Below are 25,761 nucleotides of genomic sequence, written 5' to 3'. Positions count from 1 at the left end.
GATTTTTCCCTCCTCGGGGAATGTGTCTACAGATGCAGTTCCATTGGACCTATGGAGTATATGCTTCTGCCATTTAGCCTAATTTTTTTTAACTCGATGGTTTTAGCAGTAATGCATAGGAATTCTTTACTCTCATGAAAGTTTAATAGTGTTTTCAAAACAAACAGACCCCATGAGGTACTTTTTCTTTCACTTACCTTTGATCACTTCTCTAAGGGAAGTTTGTTAAGTTTGGTGTGTATCCTAGGTGGATGGCCATATTTTTTTGGAGTTCCTTCGCAGTTCTTAAGAGCAAATAGTTACGGATATACTTTGAACATTTGAGTTTCTTCTTCTGAATTCTTTTTGGAGTGGAAATTAGATTCTAGCAGTGCTATTCACATTTTTTAGCTACACCATTCTGAGTTTTGTTTCTTCCGTGTAGAAGATAGACGTGTGTTAACCATAACTCGGTATTCCTCCTTCTGATACCCTGGCCTTGAATTATCTACCCCTGGACGTGCCCTTCATTCTCTGCAGCTGTCAGCAAACTTTCCACTATTGTCTAGGTACTGACTTTTGGAAACTTCCTGTTAGTGAACGTGCGACTTTTTCATATAACTCTCCATCAGTGCAAAGCTTATAACTTTTATAAAACTATTAATTTTTTTGCTTCTTTCATAGAATTTTGTTGGGTATATAGTTTATAATTTTTAGCCCATTGTCTAAGATATCTATAAAATGGCTAAGAAAGCACCTGCACTACCTGATGATTTTATAAATAAAATCTTGAAGCCTAGTGAAGATGAGGAAAGTGTTTGTGAAAGCAGCTCACTATCAGAGGAGGAACCCCCTAACTTGTCTGTGGGAACGACTGCCGGTACCAGTGGGAGAGCAGCAGCAGGGTTTCCTCGCAGATTACAAGAATTGCAGGAGATTTCCATGGGCAAAACAGAGAGTGAAGTGGAGGATGGGGATTGGACCACATATTTGAACATTTTATTGATGACAATATGTATAAGCTACGTAGTATATGACGATATGTATAAGCTACATAGCACAGCAAAGCTCAGCAATATGCTCAGCAAAAAATAAGCAAAAAATCTTTGCAACAGAAACAGAAAAGGATAAAGACTGGGTTGACACCGGCGGGGAGCAAATGTAGTCGTTTTTTACGATGATGCTGTTTCAGGGTATTATAAATAAGCCCACAACTAGCAGTCATTTTACTTCGCAACCGGCTTGGCAACCCCCACTTTTAATGAAATGATGAGTGAGAAAAGGTTTTTTCTCCTCTTGAGGCATTTTGCAGATAGGGAATTGTTCAGTAACATGGACCAGTATCCCCAAAGTTATTCAAAATAAAGCCTTTCTTCAATCATTGTAATAGGAAATTTTCTGAGAGCTATATTCCTGAGGGGGATATTTCTATTGGTGAAATGTTATTACTTTGGAAAGGTCTTCTAGGATGGAATGTCTACATTCCCAAAAAAAAGTCGCATTTAGGCATTGAATCGTATTAACTTTATAAAGCAAAGAGCAGATATGTTCAGAATACGAGGTCAGTTCAAAAAGTATCACGACTTAAGTGTTTTTTCAAATATTATTTATTTATTCATGAATATGTATTTTGTCACCTTCAAAGTAATTCCCATTAGATATTATACACTTGTGCCTACATTTTTTCCAATCTTCAAAGCACTTCAAAAAATCATGTTTTGTCATCTTGTTCAGCTCCTCCTTCGATATGCAGTCTTTATCTCTTCTTTCATAGCATAGCGTCGTCATTTCATGGGCCTCTTCAGTTTCAGGAACACCAAAAAGTCACAGAGGGCCAGATCTGGGGAACACAGAGACTGCGGTATCATCAGTGTGTTGTTTTTGGCCGAAACTGTGTGCACAAGTAACGATGTGTGAGCAGGGGCATTGTCATGGTGCAAAAGCCAATTTTTGTTCTTCCACAAATCCGAGCATATTTGGGGGATTGCTTTGCACAAATTGTGCATAACTTGCAGGTAATATTTCTTATATACTGTTCTATCCTTGGGCAAGAACTCATGATGCACCACGCCCCTGCAATTGAAGAAAACTGTCAACAAAACGTTCACATTCGACCAAACTTGGCGTGCCTTTTTCCGTCCAGGCTCATGCTGCAGCTTCCATTGGGATGATTGAGGTTTAGTTTCCATGTCATGACCATACACCCATTATTCTTCACCAGTTATGACCCTCTGGAGCAAATTTGGGTTGCCGCGGACAGAGTCCAACACCTCATTAGCAATGTCAATGCAGCACCCAGTGTCATGCCCAAATCATTGGTAATGGCACGAGCCAATCGATATGTTTAGGTCCTCAGCAACTTCTCGAATGGTGATTCGAAGATTGGCCAATACTATTTCCTTCACTTAACCAATGTTATCGTCTGTTGTAGATGTGCTCGGGCAACCGGCATGCTCTTTGTCGTTCACATCTTCTCGGGCCTCTGGGAACATTTTGTACCACCGATAAACATTGCTTTGGTCCAAGGTAGCTTCTCCATATACCACAATTGACATTCCGAATGCGTCCGCACACTTAATTATGTTTGTTTTGTGTTTGTCACACAAAATTTGATACAGATTCTTCGATCCATTTTTTGGAACAGGCAAAAATGTAAGGCAAGCAAAAACACTTCCCAGCAAAACAACCGTCAACAATTAACTGAACATTTAAAATGGCGGAAATTTTCGGCATAAGTGAGAAACATAAGTACCAACATAACGCCACAAAAATATCGATAATCAAATACACGTAACCCATGGAAATTCAAAATTCACGATACTTTTTGAACAGACCTCATATGATGATGTACACAGGGAAGGATAATCACAAATTGTATGGGAGGAGTTGATGTGGTGACATTTTACAAAACCCTAATGGCTCGTGCTAACACTTTCAGAAAAATTGCTGAATAAAGGTTATCGCATCAGTCTTGACAACTACTATAGCAGTCCTGAGCTGTGCAAATCTCTGAATACGATGGAAACAGATGCATTGGGAACTGTAAGATCAAACTGGTAGGAATTGCCTAGAGTTATTACCACAAATAAATGTAAAATGGGAGAAGTAGCAGCTGCCTTTAGGAACAAATTGATAGCTTTGATGTTGAAAGACAAGAGGGATGTTTGTGTACTGAGCAGCGTTAATGATGAGTGTGTTGTATGAAGGAAGAAAATACCAAAGTTAAGGTCAATGTAATACTCTTGTTTAAACCAGAGAAGAGAAAATAAAGGAACTATTTTTAGTTTTCAGGCCTTAGGTGATGGCCAATTTTTAATTATCACTTTTATATGGAGTTGACGATTCTCTCGCTTACTTTTCTTCCCATTTCACATGGGCAGGGCCAATTCTATATTAAAACAATGGCTTAAGTTTGAAGGCAAACACAAGACAGATGGTTCATATGACAAATGAAGATAGATACCTGGTGTTCCAAGAATTTCATAAAATAAATTTTGACAAGGAGAATTATGCTTTTTACGATATTATTTGGAGTCAACAGAAAAATGGCAGGTGATAACAGAAAATATTTCTCTTAGTTGATAATTTGATCTGCCATGTTTATAGAAGTTACCCAGGCACCAAATTCCACCAGCCACTGAACTTTTGGATAATACATGCATTGTGCTGAACACCATTAGCATTTACTTCATTTTTACAAAATTACACAATATTGGTTTAGCCACAACTTTACAGATACAGTATTTGGGGAATGCAACTAGGCACTCAAATCTGAGATTGTACATAAAAAGAATGTCATACCATGTGCAACAAATGTAGAAAACGGAGCAGCATAACAAAAGGCCTTGAAACCAGAAGTAACAACTATGAAGTTGAGAATGAAACACCTCTCGCATCATTCGAATGGAAATACATTTAACTTCAATTATTATTGTGAATTGTCCTCATCCAAGTTGAGTCGTATTTTGATGCCAAATTGAGGCTTTATTGCAGTTTCAGTTTTGACATGTGTTTTTTGCAACATAGAAGATATATTTCATGAAACCATTATGTCCAGATAAAAATATGATACACCTAATTTAAAAGGACTTGCTTTATGTTTTTCTAAATACGATTGCTTAAGTGAAGAAAAATTTTGTTTTGTGAAGAAAATTAAGCCAAGCCAAACTAGCTAGTTAATTATCTCCGAATTGGAACTAAGAACCAAAATAACAGAATTGGAACCAAAACAAAGTGCAGTCAAGCTAGAAGACATGTATTTCCTATTCCTGGTATTCAAGTCTTTCAAGGGCCAAAGTCATTTCAAGGCAGCCAAAACAATGCAGCAAGCAAAAAGAAGACTCTTGAAACTCACCTCTCCTCTTCACTTGATTGGCCAATGTTGCGGTGGCATCTGGCCAGCCCAGAGCAAGGCAGGGGCGCATCGGAGGGGAGGGTCGGAGACAGGAGAGCCTCCAGCATCCCTTGCTAGCTGGACGGGGTGGTGGGGGCTCCAGGGGGGGGTGGACCCCCAGGCCTCCCATTCCCACTGACGCTGGCGTTGATGCCTGTACAAGAAAGACCAAACGGCATTCAATGAACATGGTCTAAGAGATATGAATTCCATATAGATGAATTTCATATGAATTAATGGAAAACTTACTTGGTGAAGACATGGAGTGCAAAAACTAGGCAAGCCAGAGAGCAAATTTTCATGTGAGATTAAAGAAAAGATTTCTGGGAATCTCAAACTTATGAAAACAAAAAAATTCAGGCTACGTAAAATTCCTAATTACAATTACTCTGTGGTATATTTTTTACAAATATGAACCTTAATTTACAAAAAAACACTAACACTGCATGATCAATGATTTTTAACCCTTTGCCCTCGGGTGCTTTTTTCTTGATTGCCTTTGTCTACTCGGGATTCAATTTTTTAAATAACCCAAATTTACTAAGCGTGGCACTAGAATGAAAAACTGGAGTTTCTTTTCATACAAACTTATTTATTTGGATTTTTTGACATAATTATTGATAAATTTATTGATAAACCATAATTTAGACCCTATAATTTTTCATGGTATGATATTTTTGAAAGCATTCACCAACATGAAGACCTGGTTTACATTCACATGTCTGACAGGTATATATCGTCTCTCTTCTTCCTCCTTTGATTTTTTGGTCAGAGCAAACCGCACAATCCGTATGTTTTTCGTTAGGGTGAGGTGTGATTATATGGAGTTTTCCATCTAAACATTGCTTTATGCTTGTGGATGGTAATCTAACCCTGGAAGTTTGTGTACCATGTCGAAATTCTCCAACGAGAACGTGTACTGGCTTCCTAACAAATTTCACATGCGAGATTGGTTTTTCATTTTTTCTTTGTTGGCATTCTTTATGCAATATAAATGAATTTACCACACTGACCTAGAGCCCCCAGAAAACAATTTACGCCACCATTTTAGAGTTTCCCTCATGAAACAGTACGTGCTTGTGTAATGATCCACTATATCAACTCCCCCCATAAACTTGGTATAGCTTGTCACAACCTTGGGTTTGAAAACTATTTCATTACCACCACCACAAACTCTCCTTTCCATGGACTCGGTCTCTGCAGTGTCCCACGTACTGAGCATTGTGACTATCCTCTTGTCTTTCCATGCAAGGAGCATTGCATTTTCATCCCTCTAAGCCACTGTCTCTCCTTTCTTTAGCTTTGGATGTTTGATCACAGGTGGATTATCTTTCCTATTGGGCATTATTGTCCCTGTCAAGTGTGTTTTTTCCTTTAGTAATTCCCTTGCAAGAGTGACACTAGTGTAATAGCTGTCAGTGAAGAAATGATAGCCTTGAGAACCAGATACCGAGTTCTTCAATCTTTCATGCAGTTCTAAAACTATTCTGCCAGTAAAAGGGAGATCAGGTCTCACCAATGTTTCAGTTGTTATTCCACCATAACAAGGGACAAATGAATGTACGTAACCACTTTTGGAATCTGAGAGGACATATAGACGAATACCCCATTTTGTTGGCTTTTTAGGATTATACGTGATGAAGTGTATCTTTCCCTTGAAACCAACAACAGCCTCATCAACAGAAATCTCCCTTCCAGGGCAGAATCTCTCCCTAAATTTCATTTCAAGGTTTGGCAAGAAGCAGTTTAACTTCTCGGTCCTTGTTCTCAAATCTTTACTTGACTTTTGATCATTTTTCAAGTGTAACATCCAAAATATTTGCAAGAACCTTTCTCTTTTGAAAACAGCAAAAAAATGGCATATGATACTCAAAATCTGTGGACCAATAACTCTGTAAGCTAGGGTGATTCAATACACCCATATTTAGTATTACGCCAAGAAAAGCCTTCATTTCCGCAATCGTCACATCTTTCCAATTATTCCAAGTGGATCGCCGCGATAGTTCTTTCTGGCTAATTTCATGCCTAGAATACTTGTTAGTTTCTTCTGTTATATTTTGTATCAAAGTGTCTGTAAAAAACAACTGAAAAAACTCTATTGGTGTGGCACATCCAGAAGGAACCTGATTCACTATTATTTGCTGAGACGATGAATTGGAATAATGTCTTATGTATTTTCAGAACTTCTCACAGTAATGGCAAAATCGAAAATTTTTCAGAGAAGACAAATCCATTCAGAATACCGATATTCCAGGATATTTTTAACTAAGAATATGAGATATACTATCAGAGTACTGAAACATTCTGAATATACAAAAGTAAATGTTTTCTTCACCGCCCGCAAGTGTAACCAAATTTTAATGCACAAAATACAAGGTTTTGCTGTTAGATGGTATTGGATACAATGGACCTCATACAGAATTGAAGTATGCCTAGAATAAATTAGATACTTCACATGAAATGAAGTCAGCCAAAGCTCAATTATTCCTTTGATTATGGCAGATCATGGATTCGTGCAATACAAACTGCCACCTGGTTTAACACTAGCCCAACAATTCCAAGTGCTTTAGCATACACCAGTTTACAGAGACCATATAACCAGTTTCAGTTACTATTAGCATGAAGGTGCTTCTGTATATACAACAGTATTATTATGTTTGATGCATAATAAATTTAATAGTACATGACATTTTTTGAATGAAATCAAAAGTGACTGGTGGAACAAAATGACATGTAATGCATGTTAATTAGCCAGATGTTGACGATCATTTTTCCCATTACATTCAGAGAAAATTTAATTTAATTTTGAATTCCCAAGTTTTAAGCTGATGTAAGAATTATTCTCAGCTCAATGCTTCTCTCATTCTGGGGTGTAATTAGAAGCAAAGTGATTTCTGATTCTAGTTCACTATATTACCCAACACCTACTATTCATCCTTATCCCTTCACTTCAGCCTAGAAATCATGGCCATACGGTGGCCGAGCTCAAAAACTCTTGCTGAGGGACCCCTCCACGTGGCATCACACCTCAACTATCAGATCATCAAAACCTTCAACTTACGGGAGGAGTGACAATGCAGAATACCACTCAGGTTGTGATAAAGTTACTCCTAGGTTAGCAGTAATTCTCCATTCATTTAAAAACAGCAAATTACATTAAGAGGAGAGCTATTGATAAAAAGACAGAAGGCCAGCCCAAAGGGAATCTTTTTTCCATTCTCCCCTGCTTGGAGCAAATGACAGGCCACGTAGAACCCAAAATCCTACAGCAGTGACCCATTTCCACTGAAACTGGTATGGAGAAAGAGCTGAAAGACACATTTCCCTCTGGTAGTGACAGGAGTAGTGAATGAGTTGCCATGCCACTGTGGCAGGGATACCAAAGGAAGTCAGAATCGAAAGTGTTCCGGAGGGTTTAGAAAAACAAATATTAGCCATTGTTGAGCTATGCCCTGGTTATGTCAGACCAGGGCATGAAGTAAAATTTGAAAAAAAAACAGGTTTTGGTAAAGAAAGAATTCAATTTCCTACATCAAATTAGAGAAGCTGTTGAAACAATTAAACGGCTGCAGAAATAAAGTGTGACAATGGTTTTCACCACCCATGGCCCAGGAAATTCTCAATGCTTGGGTGAGATTAAATACCTGGGTGTTTCTCACTGAGGTCAATGACCAAAAAGAAAAAGGCAATAGAAGGTGAACAACAGCATCAGTTGTTTGAGGCAATGGCCACAGAGTGAAAAGATAAGTCAACCAATAGCAGCTCAAATTACTTTTCTTCTGATAAAGCTCACAGTAAAATTAGAGAAATGTTGAGCCAAAAAATACTCCGGGAACAGCAAACCTCAGGGGCCACCACAGCATCCACAAATCACCACGACCATCAAAGACCTATGAATTTACTTTTTTAGATATTCCATTACTGTAGAGATGCAAAGAAAGCATTTGTATACTTTTTATATAAAATTCTATCATAAATTAATAAAAAAACTAACTTGAGAGGCTTTTATATTAAGGACTATAATTGCTGTCTCTTCCCTGTAGACATCCTTCAGAATGGTTCACATATTATTACTGATTGCCATTAACTGCCACTCAGTAGACATTATTCCTTTGCCAAAAGTAATTAGATATTTTACAAAATATAGCGGATACAGGAAGAAGATACACACGTGCACACACACACACACAAATATATTACATATGTATGTATGCATTAATAATGCTATAAATTTGGTGTGTTATTGACAGCATAGACAAGTTCACACACAGAAAGCGCTGTTAATTTCAGATTGAAAGAGTTGCCATAACAAAGAAACAACTTATTCCACTATTACTATAATAATGCACAAAATAGGCTCAAAAACAACTTGAAATGGATGCATGGACAAAATTAAACTATCTGATTTTACAATAGATAGTGATTATACTTATTGACCAATCAGTATTTCAATGTGTCCATAATAAACCGCACAACAGCTTTATAAGATGACCATATCAAAACCTATAGATCATGCCTTGTCATAGAAACACTGAAAATATTTGTACCCTAGAGTTCCTCCAGAATTTTCCAAAGGACACAAATTTTAATTACTTTTGGAGACCCAGGAATAGGCCCTTGCTAATAATAAATTGAGTAGCCATAATTAAAATAGAAAGAAAGACTCGTACTTTTCCACAGATTTTATTATACGGTACAACGCGTTTCACCGACTTGCGGCATCATCAGGTACCTGACGATGCCCATGTACCTGATGATGCCGCAAGTCGGTGAAACGCGTTGTACCGTATAATAAAATCTGTGGAAAAGTACGAGTCTTTCTTTCTATTTTAATAATGGATATCAATTACTTCCACGAAGTGAAGCCTGAAACAATAGAATATATAAATTGAGTAGCTTCAGGCGTGATGTGGTGGAAGTCGAACATAATGAATTCTATCAAGTGGAAAAGTGCTACGATCAGTTATCCCTTGCTAATAGTTTCCCATGGGCCACGGTAGTCCAGGGGGTAGAGCATTGGACTAATGGCCAGAGGGCCCCTAGTTCGATTCCCAGGCAAGTCTCTGGGCACCCGCAGCTCCACCCAAGCTATGTAATTCTTTGGTTACCAGAAGTTCCCAGGAAACCATGACCGGTACAAGGTAAGGAACTGGTCCCCCTACCCTGCTTATGTGTGGATTTCACACGCCATATAGGGCTAAGTACTGGGTGAACTCTATCATCACCAACCAAATCAACCTTTGGGTTGATTACTGTGTTTATGGTTTTTTTTATTAGTTTCCCATGGGCCTTAAGCAAAAAAAGTTGAAAAAACACATCCAAGCCATTAAATACATGACCTGTTACCCTAGTGTATGTAGGCACATGCATTACCCATCAGACTTACCAAGTCAGATGGAATATATTGCAATAAAGCATGCTTGGTTATATTTGATGAATGGAAGGGCAATGGGAGTAGTTTCTCAAGCATTTAGTGACTGAATATTTATAGCAGCGTACAATGCATTGTCAGAAAGTCAGACTTGAAGAGAGTTAATTTAGGAACTTCTGTGTAAAGTTAGATTACTCGAAGCATGCTTACATCAGCACATATTCACTTTACTTTTATGAATCAACATAGTCAGCAAGGCCATTTTTAAGAGGCTGTTCATGTGACATAATACATATGCATATGACAGCCACACAGTCTTTATGATTACTTCACTGGACGATTATGCCTGGCAAAAATGGGACACATAAAAATGGGGAGAATTAAAATTTTTCCTTACAAGAATACCTATGTAATCCCTCCCATGGACTACAAACTTGACATTGTAGAAATGCTTGCATATTCCCTAGACCCCTCGAGCTATGCTCGCAGGGGCAATGATAATTGCTTCTGACAGGTTCACCCAGGCTAGATAGGTAGACAGAGGTGCCAGATGAAAGGTAGTCCATACAGTGTCAGTTCCTCAGTGAGGCTGCTGCAAAAGGCATCTGACCCCAATGGGGTGACCACATCAGTGATGGCATGAATATGAAAAACACTATTGAGGGCAATGCTAAACCACCATAATTATGATTTCCCGATAAATATGGACAGAAAAAAAGAGATAATGAATCCTGAAACCTAATACATTGGCTAAGTGTCACCGCTGGTGGAGGAGTAGGTAAACACTTCTGCAGTTGTCACCACATGAAATTCTTGCATAATGGCTATGAAGATACAAAATGTAAGAAGATGCCTCACTAAAACAGGCCAAAGCACTTGGCCAGGCATTAAGAGATCCGGGTTCGGATCCCACTCAAGGGGAATAACGTTTACACTTTTGAATTTGTGGCACTGTGGAAGTACAGGAGCAGAATACTCAGACAAGGACCACGATGGAGGAGAACGGATACATGGAATGAAAGGATGATGATGAGGGCAGGGAAGCTGGGAGACAACACGAGGGATGTGAAGAAAGGGGATAAGTGTCAGGTGAGCAGGAGAGAGGGTGGGGATCACTAGAGTGAGAGTAAAGTGAGGGGAGGAGAGTGAATGCAGAGAGACCCGAATACTGTATGTAAAACTGGGGGGAAGTGTAACGAATACAGAGCAGGCAAGTGATAGAATTTTGTTGGTAGAAATAAATGTGGAGCTGACCAATCTAGAGGTGATTCCGTTGCATATACTGAAAAGTAGTTACTGAGAGGAGTAAGTACACAGTATGTATGATCAAATGGAGGAAATAATTGGAAACATGCTAAGAAAGAAACACTTCATAGGCAAATGGGGAAATGGTAGGGAGGAGGGAGAGTATGATTTAGGGATGAGAAATGACAGGAGAGAGAAGGCTGTTCGCTACCTTTGAATAGATGTTTGATAATGACTAAAACCTGGTTTGAATATCACCTTGCGCATACGTACACATGGAAGATGTCACGCAGAAACCGATTAGATCACATCATGTCTGTGTATACACAGCATCATCAACTCACACATCCTTGGAGGTAGATGCTGATTAATCTGAAGTTTTTATAAAAATAAAATTTTATAAAATTATGAATGGTAGGGGAGTGACAAAGAAAAATTTGAAGCCAAAACAAGTAAAAAAAAAAGGTGGTGCCAATAAACCAGAATAAATAGCTAAATGATTGTAGGGGGATTAACATTGTGCGGAGGAGCCTAATGATGGGATAGAAAAAGCTGCAAGGGAAACAAAACGAATGGCAGAGGAATAAGAAGCTATTGGCCATGGGAGGCTTGCTTCAGCGGGTGAATTAAAGAGGCACAACAGAAGCACTTGAATGAAGAAAATATTGTACGTACCGGCAGAGAGGAAAACAATAAATGGGGAGAAACTAACAGGGAAGCCAAAGAAATACAGTAGAACCTCACTTAATGAGTACATTGCGACGTGAATAATTTGCAGTATGAGCAAATACATTTTGCCTAAAAATGACTTTCTTAGCAAAGTGACATTTTGCATAACAAGTGGCAAAGAGATGGGGATTCCCAGAATTTTTGGATGCCTCCTGCTTCAGTTTGTGTTTAGCACTTGTTCCACAAGCATCTTAGTGTCGCTAGCTACCACAAATTGATTGATCATATAAAAACTATCAGTCGGCATCAGCGATTTGCATTATCCTCAAGAACAGGGGCAAGATTAAGGAAAATGATGATTCAAAGGGAGAGGCAAGAATATCTATGTAATGGTTACATACTCTCAACAATGTTGAAAAGTTGCTTATGATATGGATAGACAAAATGCATTTGTAATGCAACACAGAGCCAGAGCATTGTGAGGCATGGTGAAGCAGCGAGCTTTGACTCAAAGGCAGCAGAGAACTTCATCGGTGACTTTTAGAAGCTTGGAGATTATGAGAGTTACCTGCTGCAACTGGTTATTAATCGTGACGAGATGGGCGTCTCCTGGAAGAAGAGGCTGAGGCAAAACTATACATGTACACTTGACAGCAAAGGAGAATGCATTGCCCAGCCACAAGCTAATGAAATACCACTTCACGTCGCTATTTTGCACCAATGCAAGTGGCAATTTGAAAGTGAAACCACTGCTTGTTTAGACATTCCGGGAGGCTTCCAGAAGATTTTAGTCTAGAAAATTAGGCTAACCGTGATGTGCAGGTCATGGGAAACTATTTCATCATACCATGTGTACAAAGCACCACCCTGACAAGGCAGGGGATATGATAGCTACAAATTCATTAATGATAATGCTGAGTCACATGTTAACAAAATGTTGAAGCGTGAGCAAAAACGTCTCCGGACGGCTTTCTAATAAAAACGAATTGGGAATGTATCATAAAAATCTAATTATTTGTAGGTAATTTTATTTCTTGCTCTGTTTTCCAAAAATCAAATTCACATTCCAGGTTGGTTGATTCCATGGTGAAAGAAGAGATGAAGACAATTCCCAATCCAAAAAGAGTATAATTTTCTTTGTACCAATTGAGAATATAATTTACTTTTTCCAGCATGGAACCCATTATTGTAGTTCACATTAGTTTACATTGGGAAAATTGCTACTCTTCTTTTTGCATTCCGGAATGCTTCATGCTTGTTCTGCAAGGTTCGCCTGCAATATATACATATATGCACATAAACAGCAAACACAAAGTTAATGGGAAAGGCTGAAGGGTAGGGATTCGAAGCAGAAAACGCTTCCTAGACCAGGACACAAACTGTAAGCCTTCAACTTGCTGGTCGATACACCACTAAGCTATCAATGAAGGAATAATCAAAGATTAAATGCACGGTGTTCTATGAAACCAAGTGCCTAAATTTATGACCAAGAGATGGCGATCGGGGAAACCAGAGACATGGAAGAACACACAAGAGTAGATAGATAGATAGATGAGGTCTTTATTTGGGCGAAATTGAGACCAAACGGTCCCTTCTTCCATTTAACCCATTGTCGTATACATATTATATTAAAGAGCAAATTATAGATAAGGGCAAGCATTCGCACAATGTCTTAAGGAGAGTGCATTTGAAGGCACGCAGAGCTAGAAGAGGGAAATGAGCCATTTTGGGTAAATACGCATAATCCAACACAAAAATCCCCTGAGTGGTGAAAACATTCACGTGGGTACAGAAAGAGAGGAAAAGGATGCAAACCACTTATAAAAGAAGAAAACAAGGTTATTGAGGAAGGTTTGTATTCAAAGCAAGAAAAAGATTCCTTGTCAGAGACTGATTTCAGTATAAAAAACTTTGGTGCATGATTCAATTCTAGACATGCTAATGGACATAACATCCTTGGTAATTGTATTTCAATCCTAAATGCTTTTACAGAAGGTCAAAAAAATAACTATGCCTTCATCAAATATAAAAGTTTACCATACATTACAATAATAACATGTAATTACAATTTATTTGTAGAAATACAAGCATTTCTAAAATGATAATTAGAAAGGAAGTCTCATGCTTCATAAAATTTATTAGGAATTTGTCACTTTAATCAGTAGAAGAGTACAGGTGACAGCAAAAGTTAGACTATAATGAGAGAATAAATGCAATCACAGGCTGACACCTTGAAATAAGTGAACAACAGATTAAAGAAAATGACAAAGAGGGGATATCATAATATGAGCATGATCCGTTCTGTGACCTTTCTCAGAGAACGAAACACTCATTTAGTGAATCATTTTTTTTTCCATACAAACAAAATTTAAATGTAATCGCATTCCATGCCAAAAAAAAATTTTGTGCAAGGTTTATTCAAAGAAAATTATATAGACATAATTTAGGATAGTGGTTCAGGTTCATCTTTTCTCCGAATGCCAATTTGATTCATAGAAGAAACCTGTAGAGCAACATTTGTTTTTTCCAATTCTTCAATATTTTTTGAAAATGCGACACAAGAATTATCTTTACTAAAATTTTTGGCACGCATAGCACTAGGCCTTATTTGGGTGGTGCTTCTCAACATATGGTGCAACAGAGAATTATAGTCGTCATCTCTTCCACTATCGTGGAATGAACCAGCCTGGCATATGAATTAAGGTGGTAGAAAAAAACGAATTTAAATAATAAGTTTATTATTTATGAAATATACCCTACTCTTTTTTACCAGAAAACTGCTGAGATATATTTCGAGGTTATTCTTGGGCAAAATATTTGTGCTTGTTGAGTAAATTACTCGCTATTCGAGATGCTTGTTAAGCAAGGTTCTACTGTACATGGGAAGGCCCAGAAGTACCCGCCTGACCTAGAGATGGTGGTAATTGTTGGAAAAATATCACTGCATTAGAAAGTACGCAATCTATTAAGCATATGTTTCAAGTTTGAAGACAGTTGTTTAGTATTTGTTGGGCAGCTATCAAAGGTGAACATTTTCAATGAATTTGTGAAAATGGAGAAAACTGGGTCATCGTTATGTGACACAAGACTTTTATTTGAAAGGCCTAAGCCCAACCAATATAATGGCCCAACTGGATTCTAATCTGGGTGAGTCTTCTGCTTCGTTTACAACAGCAAAATACTGGGTAGCAGAGTTTAAACAAGGCCATACGAGATGTCAAGACAAGCATCGCATTGGTCGATCAAATGAGGTGATGACTCCAGAAACAATGAAGAAAATCCACAAAGTGATACTGGATGAGCGTTGACTGAAAGTGTCCACGCTAGAAGACATACTAGGCATTTCAAAAATTGCGGTACATGGTATGTTAACTGAAAATTTGGACATGAGAAAGCTGCGTACAAGATGGGTGCCGCATTTGTTCACACTCGAGAAAAACCAGTGTTGAGGATGTTTCAATTCAGTTTTTAGCAAATTTTCACAGAAACATTGCAGACTTTTGCACCGTTTCATAACCATGGATGAAACGTGGGTCCATTACTTCACACCCGAGACAAAAGAACAATCAAAACAATGGATTCATAGGGGAGACCGGCTCCAAAGAAGGCAAAGACCCTTCCATCTGTAGGCATTGGGTTTTGGGACGCACGTGGGATAATTTTCATTGATTATCTTGAAAAAGAAAAACTATCAACAGCCAGTACTAAGCAAATTTACTGCAACGATCAATGAGCAAAGAAATCAAGCAAAAATGGCCAGAATTGGCTAAGAAGAAAATGTTGATTCATCAAGAAAATGCATCAGCTCACAAATCCGTTATTGCAATGGCCAAAATTCATGAATTAAAGTTTGAATTGCTACCTCATGTGCCCTATTCACCAGATTTAGCCCCCTTGGATTATTTTCTGTTCGCAAACTCGAAAAAGTGGCTCGGTGGTCAAATATTTTCCAACTGTGAAGATGTGATGTCGGCAGTTTATGGCTATTTTAAGGAGCAACGCCATTCTTATTATTAAAAGGGTATTGAACTAATTGGACATCACTGGGAAAAGTGTATAGAGCTGAAAGGAGATTAGGTTGAAAAACAAATACATTTTTTTCCGAAATATTTTTGTTCTCTTTTGTTGCTGGGTCAGGTACTTCTGGGATTACACTCGTAGTTATAAAAATCCTTGTGGAAATGAAAAAGCATGCAACTTAAATAATTTCTAAACTTCAAGATTTTATTTCATGCAGCGAAATAATATTTTTCTCTAAGGTACTTCATTCAATTATTTCATCCTGTGAATATGTAAAATATAACCTGTGCACACCTGAGCATGAGTGGATATAATTTCGAATATTGTGATCATTATTATAGTATCAATTTATTTCTCCACTAAACCAGTGCAGCCAAATTATAAAGTAGCTATATCCAAAGCCAAATAGGCTAGTCAAATGCTTCAAAAAATAAAAATATGAAATTATAGCAGTTAATTTATTTTTGTAAATATTTGAGCCTCAAAGGAAATAGTAGTGAATGAAGAGTTTTTTTCTTTGTTATTTACTAAATAGTAACCTCTAACAATACTAAATGCCAGGTTATTCAAACTTTTTTCCAAAGCCCAAGTGCAAGAAATGGAAGAGGGACTATGTTCAAAGTTCAGATTATATTTGGAGAAGTAAGGTATTCTAAAATCTGTTGAAAATATCTATGGTTTAAATCATGGCCTGTTCTAAGAATTTATGATGATGATTAGAGATTTAAAAGCATTTCAGATTCATGAAGGGAAATGCAGAATGATAGACATAGTAAATTTGAAAAATGGACAGATGTTGACTACTGTATTCTAATGGTGCAATTTTTTACAGATCAAGAGCTAGCTGATATGTAGCAAACGGACAAAGGTAAGAGTGCGGAAGAAGAAGCTCAACTTGTTTGAGAAAGATACCAATCAATGACTCTCTTTGTTACGTGGCCAGGCTCCTTGAGGGTTAAGGACAGCCCAGTTTCATTAATGAACAACAAATCATAGATATTTACATGACACCAAGTTAACTCATGAAAACATAAAACGTATGAAGTGAACATGAATACCAGATTTCTCTTAAGAAGCATTAAAGGGCAATGGTGGGGAAAACTAACAGCCTCAACTTCAGTACCCATGACATAAACCCTAATGAGAGAGTGGCAATCATAGCAATCATAATGAATCAGTCGTTCAAGAGCTGAAACAGATTAATTGTAAATGTTACATATTCAATAATCTGTTTCCATTAACGATTATATGTACAATGGTTAATTTTGCCTATAATAAAATTAAAAACGTTCTTGTATCCAGGGTGTCAATTGCCAAATAAATTTTCTTTCATTTCATGAGTAAATTTTGTGCTACTCAAGATAGAAATTGTTTCTTAATATAGAATCAAATAATTCACTATTATTTTTTAAGGGGATGTATAATGAAAGGGATAAATGCAGGGATGGGGTCGTCATCTCATGAAATCCATGTAAACAGAATTGAAAGAAGCGAAGAAGACAGGAGAGGACCAAACCAGTTGGGAAGGGGACTTGGAATGTCAGAGAATATTTAAGGCAAGAGATGGAGAGACAAAATATACATTTTCTAGGTCTGGGTGAAGTAAGCTGGATGGATATTAGGGATTACTGGAGTGATTGCTGAAGATTGACACATGAACAAAAAGGTAGGAAAAAGCACCTCAGGAAAGAGGAGTGATTGAATACCATTGGTAGAAGTAAGAATTAGGTAGGGTATACAAATATTTTGGAAGATATTATTGTGGGTGTTCCAGGGAAGGATACATTCCATAGTAAGAAACATTGGAACAAAGAATGAGTACGGGGAGAAAGCAATTGAGTTCCATTGGAAGCTGGGCTTGATCATAATAAGTAGTTGGCTCATTGACTGCAACAGACGGAGGTATGCATGGAAAATGGCCAGGGATTCAGAGATATATCAGTTATATTGTGGCATGAGAGCTCAGACATGTAGCGATGATGTCTGTGTCCATCCAAAACCTAACTTATATGGTAAATACCAAAACAAGAAAATAATACATTATGGTGAGGCAGAGATTTAGGAACAGCATAATTAATTCACAGTTTCCTGAGAGCAAATGCAGACCATAATAGAGAACTAATGAAGTGTGAAGTCAAATTCAAGAGAATAAAACAGGGAATATGAATAAAGGAAAGGAGTTAACGTAGAAATATTAAACCTGAGCATTCATTGCACCATTGCGCACAGAAAAAAAACAAAGGCAGCCTTTTGGTATTCCTTGTCATAGGTTCCACAAAACCTATTCGACATGACTTCTTGCTTAGTTCAATAGTTTCAGCCTCAACTTTGTGGAAGTTCATTTTAATAAATGAAAAAGAAACACTTTGTTCCAATCCACCACTTTATTACAGGTACGACTAGTTTCGACGCTACGGCGTCATCCTCAGGTACAAAGTTTAAAGTCACAATCATTGTATATAAACCCTCTTCTGGAAAGGGTGGGGGAGTTGTGGGAAGAGGGGGCGGGGAGGGGAGTACGGGGGTAGGTACGAAAGAATGTGGGAGAGGGTAGGAAACACCAGGAAAAGCGTTAGTGAGTGGGGGGGATTGGAAGGTGGGTTAAGAGAGGGGAAAAATTTTCATTGGTCGGTATAATTTGAGTCAATGGCTAATGGGGATAAAGGTACGGGTTAGGAGTCAATAGGAGTTAGGGGGAAGGGGTTAGAGGTTCTGTTTTTCTGTTATTGCTAGGGAGGCTTCCAGGAGAGGAGGGTTTCAAACTCCCAACATTTAACTTCCATTTAGGATGGGCAAGCACTTACTCTGGTACTGAAGTGGTGAGGTTTGTGGGTGGATGATGGGTAAGTTTTGCCGGGGTTAACGCACAGAAAGATATTCCATAAGAAGACAGGAAATATACAAGCAAGGGTATTAGACGATGATCCAATCAAATTGGGGGATCAGAGTGCTGCAGTGGCTAATGCACTGACTTCCCAACCAGAGAGCCCAAGTTTGAATCCTGGCAACAGCAAATATTTTTCAGTAGCATCTTAATCCCTACTTGAGGGGCTTTGAGGAGGGCACTTTGACTGGGTACACCTTCCATTGGATGAGACGTTAAGATGCCAACAACCCCTTGGCGCCTTTCCTCCAGATTAGGCAGGTTTCGCTCCACCCTTTGTCCTTTCTCGTCCATCCCCAATGGTGCAAATGACCTCAGCTGTCAGTCGCCTCCCCTTAAAACTACTACTCCAATTCATACTTTCTTCCTCCTCCTATTAGCCAATATTAGAATGATTCATGAGAGAAATTTGATTGGCTCATTGTGCGACTTCTAAAATGGTGTCCCTCTACCACCATTATCACCATACACTTCTAAGTAAACAAGCATCTCTTTCCTTTAGGCAGGAGAAAGATATACTACCTTGATCAAAAAGTTCCCGGAATAACCACCGTGTGGCGCTCCCATCGTTCCGATTTGAGTTCTGTTTTTTTTGTTAAATTGGTACATCTGTTGTTGATATTCCCTTTAAATCTTAGTGTCATAACTTGACATTTGCAAAAGTTACAGTCGGTTTTCGGTATGTCCATCAGTGCTTCCTGCGATTTTTCCATTACTTCCTCTCGGCTGCTAAAACGCGTTCCCCGTAATGGTTTTTTAACTCGATTGAACAGAAAGAAGTTACAGGGAGCCAAATCAGGTGAATTCGGTGGCTGTTGGATGGTATTTGTTGCATTTTTCGTCAAAAAATTACGAATAATGATAGCACTGTGCGACGGTGCGTTATCATGGTGCAAAATCCACGAGTTTTCTGCCCACATTTCTGGTCTCTTTCGGCGAATTGCTTCACGCAAACGTCTCATAACGCCCAAATAATACTCTTTGTTTACTGTCTGGCCTTCTGGCAAAAATTCATGATGCACTACACCGTTGTAATCCATGAAAACCGTCAGCATTGCCTTCTTTTTTGACTGAAAACGACGTGGTTTTTTTGGTCTCGGCTCATTTGGTGAACGCCATTCACTTGCCTGATGTCTGGATTGCGTGTCGTACTCATAAACCCACGTCTCGTCTCCAGTAATGATCCTTTTGATGAATGTGGGATCGGATTCAGCCTCGCAAATCATGTCTTTTGCGACGTCAACACGGTCTCTTTTTTGCATGAAATTGAGGTCTTTTGGCACCAACTTTGCTGCTACACGACGGAAACCCAAATCATTAACCACAATGTCTTGGGCGGATCCATAGGCAATGTTCAAGTCCTCCGCTATTTCTCTGATGGTTAATTTGCGGTTATTGACCAACATTTCTTTTACTTTATCAATTTTTTCACCGACTTTCGATGTCGATGGTCTGCCACTGCGTTCATCATCTTCGATTGACTCACGACCACTTCTGAACCGCTCGTGCCACTGGTAAACGACCGTTTTTTTTAGAGAATCGTTGCCGAAACACTTTTCCAACATTTCCAACGTCCGTGCGCCACTAAATCCGTTTTTTACGCAAAATTTAATACAAGTTCGTTGTTGGAAATTTAAATCCATTTCTGCAATTGTAAAAAATCGCCAACACACACAGAGATAGATGTACTCTTGGCTACGTAACTTTTGCAAATGTCAAGTTATGACACTAAGATTTAAAGGGAATATCAACAACAGATGTACCAATTTAACAAAAAAAAACAGAACTCAAATCGGAACGATGGGAGCGCCACACGGTGGTTATTCCGGGAACTTTTTGATCAAGGTAGTAGTCCATTTCACAAGCAGGGCAAGAACAAGAGCGAATGCAAAAATCTCAGAAACAAACCTGCAGGTCACCATCACCTATCCATTGGAAACTGATAATTGTGGGATACATTTGAGATTGGGAAGAACCTTGCAAAGTTAAGCTAGGATGAATAATTTTTAATATAATTTTGGAAAATAAATTCAGCATATAAATTATAGAATTTGGCCATTCAATTAGGTTTCATTTGTATTTGTTTGGTACATAGAAGCATGGTTATTTACATTTAAAATATAAACGAGTACAGAAGTAGAGTAAAACTAAAGACATTACCTGAATACCAAAATTTGCAAATATACTGGCTGAAACTGCATTTGTATTATTACCAAGGACATGGTACCTTCTTTAATATTAGCTAAAATACTCATGTACCACTGATGCATTAGGTAACTGATGCAGGGGTTAATACATCGAAGCAAACGCCAAGCAGACACGGACATCAATGGTGTTAACAAGACTGAATCAGGCACACAACCACCCCTTGCCTGCCAGTTGCCGACCAGCAGCCCCCTGGTCTCCAAGGAACCCCATTGCATCTGCTGACACCTTCAGCGCCTGCGCTGACAACTTCAGAGCCTCTGCTGACACACCCAAGGCTTGGGCCGTCAGCCTCACCTTCTCCCACCACGGGGCTGCCTCTTCGTCCCCCCCCACCCCATCCTCGGTGGGAAGAGGAGACACCAGCGGGGAGAGAGGTGAGGTGGAAGCAGAAATGGTCCTCGCCTCACAATCATGACACCCGTCATCACCCCTTTGTGACGGCGGCGTCTGCTGGTGCTCCTTCTTCCTGCGATCCCCTTGCATGCCTGCACAACAAACGTCTGCAAGCCCCGAGTCAGAAGACCGGCGACTTGGAAAATCTATCCAATGGCACGTGCAGTGGACCTCCCTCACACCTTCCATGGCAGACACTTTACAGCTTGGGTTATGCATCCCGACCCCACATGAGCCACTGCACTCCATCTCCTGTCTTTCGCCATCCACAAGCCTCCCAGTGCCACAGATGATGCCACCCTTTCTCCTGAGGGAATCAGGCCTCTGGCCCATTAAGTACCCTCCACACTCCTGAGAGGACAGGTCCTCTTCAAAATGCAACAACCCGTTGTCAACCTCTCTTGGACTTGGTTGGGTCTGAGAGGGTGGGAATCCCAGGCATTCTGGTTCGAGAAATGCACTAACGCACTCATCTCTCAACTCTTTTTGTTGCCTCTCCCTTCTTCTTGAGTGACCATCTTCCCCTCCTGCATTGTTCTCCGAGCTATTTCCACCTTTCTTACCTCGTTTAGTCTTCTTCTTGCCCTTGGTAGTGGACTTTTTTGTGGCACCTTTGGGTTCAAACCCAGTGCCTGGTCCATCATCCCCAGACAAGATTTTTGAATCGCCTTCCGTCAAACCTCTGCTCAACTGTGGGGGTCTCATCCTCTCCCCAACTGGTTCCGCATTCTCTACAACTTTAATCCCCAAGCCTCTATTATCACTCTCCCCTTCATCTATTGTCCCAAAGTGCACTTTTTCACCTCTAGTTTCTCTAGATAGACATGGAAGTAGTGAGGTAGGTATACTGTGCCTTTTTACATCCTCAGCAAACCTTCTCCTCCTTCCCGTTCCAAATCTTTTGCTGACTGAATGGCCGGCATCACGCAGAGCACTTACCCCGGCTTCCCTCAGATCAAGCAGGGGGGATGACAATCCTGCCATGCTACATGCTGGGATCACATTTAATTTGCCTACATCTCCTTGATAATCTTGATACGTCCAGCCATCAGAATTGGTACTGGACAAATTATGACAAGGTGCATCACCGCTGTTCTCATCTTTCACTTCTATTTCTTGACTGCCATAAACTTCACCCTGAACTATATTTTCATCACCCTCGATTGGTTCTTCATACTCCTGTTCCTCATACTCCTCTTCCTCCAAATCATCGAGAAAGCTTGCAAAGTATGAAGGATTGGTCTGGGTGCCAATGGTTCTCCAACCATCAGCATCTTCCTCAATCCACACTTCAACAAAACTTTCTTCTTCATCTGTCTCGGAATCTTCGCCCGATTCCAAATATTCTTCTTCCACATCATTTCCTTCAAAGTACCTGACAAATTCATCTCCACTGTATACAGATGCATTGGGGTCTTCACTGGCCCTGTCTACGGCATCCTGTCGAGGAAGGAACACTTTTTTCATGACTGCCTCGTCATCGGCATTCCCCTTCATCTCTCTCATTTCCTCGTCATCTTCGGCTGGTTGTATTTCTGATGGCCTCACCCTCAGGGCCACCATCTCCAAACCCCCGACTGATCCATATTCTTTGTAAAGGAGACCCTTGAGCATCTTTGAGGTGATGATGTGTCTTTGGAGGAGGTCAGCAAAGTGAGCTGCCAGCTGAGAGTATGGCCTTGGGGGCCGGTAGGGGGGGTCTAATGCCGTGGCACTTTCCTTAGGATGACTTGTGGCAGCAATCCCTGATTCACCAAGTGGCAGAGCATAGCTTGCATTTCCTAACGCTTCTGGAGGTGCACTTCTAGGGGTCATTTCTTCCGCACATGTTTCTAAGTTTTCGATCGGTATGAAAAGTGATGAATTGGATGAGGTGTCAGGGAAGTCCAGCAGGGATGGGAGCTCACTGGAGGACAGGGTGGAAACAGAACGAGAGAGTGCTGCTGATGAACGGATAAGACTCTCGCCAATCACGTTTAGGCCACCACGTTGACAGCTGTCTTTGAACTTGGCCAGATCATTTCCAGAAGAGAGTGTGGGAGATGATGCCACGGCTGAACCAGCCTTAGCATTTGCATTTGGCAATTTGCTGCCTTGGGGATGGCTCGTGTCATTTTTGGTAAACTCTAGCTCGGAGAGAGAGGCCGTGGACACATGAGAACTGCTCCCTGCATCTGAGAACTGACTCACGACTCTGCAGCCATGGAGATGGGGGTCGCTGTGATGGCTCGGCTTCACATGGAAACTCAGGGGAGATTTCAGTAGTGAAAGGTTGATGGATAGGGTGGGCTTTGGTGGGAGAGGGGGGCGGGGGGGCCTGGTGCCATCTGGGCACTTGGTTTGTTTAGGGGGAGGGAAGGGGCGTGGCGGAACAGGAGGTTTCATAGAACTCACATGCTTGGCAGCTTGAGTGGAATTTGACACTCCAACAGAAGAGGACGAGACCTTCTGAGATTTGGTGCTGCCAGTTGGTGACGTGGTTGTCGGTGGCAACGGTGGTGGTGAACCCAAAACTGGAGCTGTGGATGGACTAGAAACCCCAGACCCGGAAGTCATACTAATTTTGCAGAAGATATTGATGTGGTGATTGAGCAAAGAAACCCACTTGGCCTGGTCTTCCTTGCTTTGACACTGAGCTACTATATGCTCAATCATCGGGCCTGTTTTGGGAACCAAAAGAACTGCCATTAGGTAGGGAGAATAGAAAGGATTACTTCTGCACTCCGGAAGAATAGTTCACTCATAAAAATAAATTTTAAAAACATTGCATAAAATTTTGATTAATTCACATTCATTGCTGGCATTATAATGTATAAGAACGTTTTTTTAAGTGTACTATGTGTTGAACACTTTCCAGATTCTCACTCTAGAAATATCAACTAAAATGACCTAGTTCTTTGCATGTACGATTTTGTTGATTGCATGTAAGAAATTTTAATCTCATTTAAATTTTCTATTAAAATCTGTGATAAATCTAGTTCAATTTCAGATTTCTGTGTGAACTCTAAATTATTACATCATTTTCCTGAGTTCTGAGGTAAGGTGATGCAAAACTTGCTTTATCATGAAAAATAACTGCAAATGTACAAAGCTAGCCATTGAAGAGTACCAGATGAAGAAGTTTGCTGTATAATTGCAAATATTATTATTATTTTTATTATTAAAAATACACATGTGCTGATAGACATTGTCAGGTGGCACACAAGTCCCAAATAATTGCAAAAGAAAATACATAAAACTAGACTTCAAAACAAAAATCTCTTTAACAAAACAAGTGAATCTCAATATAATCTTACATTGCTTAAAAAATTATTTGCCTTCAAAAAACTGCACAACAACATTAGTAACGATGGAGATTTCCCAAAAATCATTGCTATTTGACATATTACAATGACAGACAAAACTTTTAAAGAATAATTTATATGGAATAACATGAGAAAAGTGTAAGTTTAATTAACAATCAAACCCATTAGAAGTTTCCCTTTGATAACAAGCCCTCCACTATTTCTCTTCTCATTCATTATTGCAGACTGTGGTGAATAAAGCAGTGAAAATATGATAAAAGGTTACATTTTTATCATACAGCATAGTTTGAGTTGCAGTGAAGGAAACAACGTCAATGGTGGGGAAATAATGTCCAAGTCTATCAAAACATGGCTTCACGCATTTGTGGACAAACAATTTGAATCACTTATCCAAGTTTTATTAAGGAAGAGGTGTAAGACAGGATTGCCCATTATTGCCTGTGCTATTCAACATATATGCAGAGGATATGATTAAAGAAGCATGGGAAGAAATGGAGATAGGAATGAAAGTGGGCAGGGATTTTGTAAAATAAGTTACGTTTGCTGATAACCAAGCTTTAATTTGTCAGTCAGCCAAGGAGTTGCAAGCATTACTGAGTGAATTGGAAATTCAGTGCAACAGATATGGGATGAAATTCAATGTTAATAAAACAAAGGTTATGCGATTTTCTAGAAAGAAAAAGGCTAAGCTAAGCATGCCCAACTGGGGGACGGAGAGTTTGGGTGGACAATGTTAGGAAGATGTGTTAGGCATGGTTGCCCATTCCATTGTCACCAGTGCTGCCCAACATATGTGTCGAAGAAATGATTAAAGAAGCATGGGAAGAACTGGAGGTAGGAATGAAAGTCGGTGGGGAATTTATGAAATCAGTTAAGTTTGCTGATGACAAATCTTTAGTTTGTCAGTCAGCCAAAGGGTTCCAAGGATTGCTGAGTGAATTGGAAATTCAGTGCGACAGGTATGGGATGAGAATCAATATTAAGAAAACAAAGGTAATGTGATTTTCTAGAAAGAAAAAGGCTAGGCTAAACATTAAAATAGGAGGGCAAAAACTAGAGCAGGTCGAACAGTTTATGTATCTCGGAAGTGTTTTGGACCAACACGGTCAAAGTAGTAGGGACGTATGGAGAAGAATTGCACTAGGCAAAGAGGCTTTCACAAGGAGGATGGAGTTGATGACAGGGACGTTGAGTAAGGATATTGAGATAAAAACTTTGACATGGAGTCTAGCTATGTACAGCATGGAAACATGGCCATTGAAGCAGGAGGATAAACGTAGATTGGAGGCTTTTG

At 39.5% G+C, this 25,761-nt stretch overlaps 1 protein-coding gene across 1 annotated transcript in view; it reads right to left on the bottom strand.

The window, feature by feature from the left end:
• Nucleotides 1–4,339: 4,339 nt before the first annotated feature.
• Nucleotides 4,340–25,761, bottom strand: part of LOC139689360 (uncharacterized) — a 77,519-nt gene continuing 56,097 nt past the window's right edge. Inside the window, exons 9-10 of the mRNA XM_071586441.1 lie at nucleotides 20,934–23,822; nucleotides 4,340–4,526 (exon numbers count right to left, since the gene is read on the bottom strand). Of these exons, the coding sequence (XP_071442542.1) occupies nucleotides 4,447–4,526; nucleotides 20,934–23,822 (2,969 nt within the window). The 3' untranslated portion in view covers nucleotides 4,340–4,446. The remainder of the gene's footprint in view (nucleotides 4,527–20,933; nucleotides 23,823–25,761) is intronic.

The sequence above is a fragment of the Hetaerina americana genome, unplaced genomic scaffold (assembly GCF_022747635.1).
Source record: "Hetaerina americana unplaced genomic scaffold, ioHetAmer1.1.p SCAF_220, whole genome shotgun sequence".
NCBI classification, from domain to species: Eukaryota; Metazoa; Arthropoda; class Insecta; order Odonata; family Calopterygidae; genus Hetaerina; species Hetaerina americana.
This window is presented reverse-complemented; position numbering and strand designations above follow the sequence as displayed.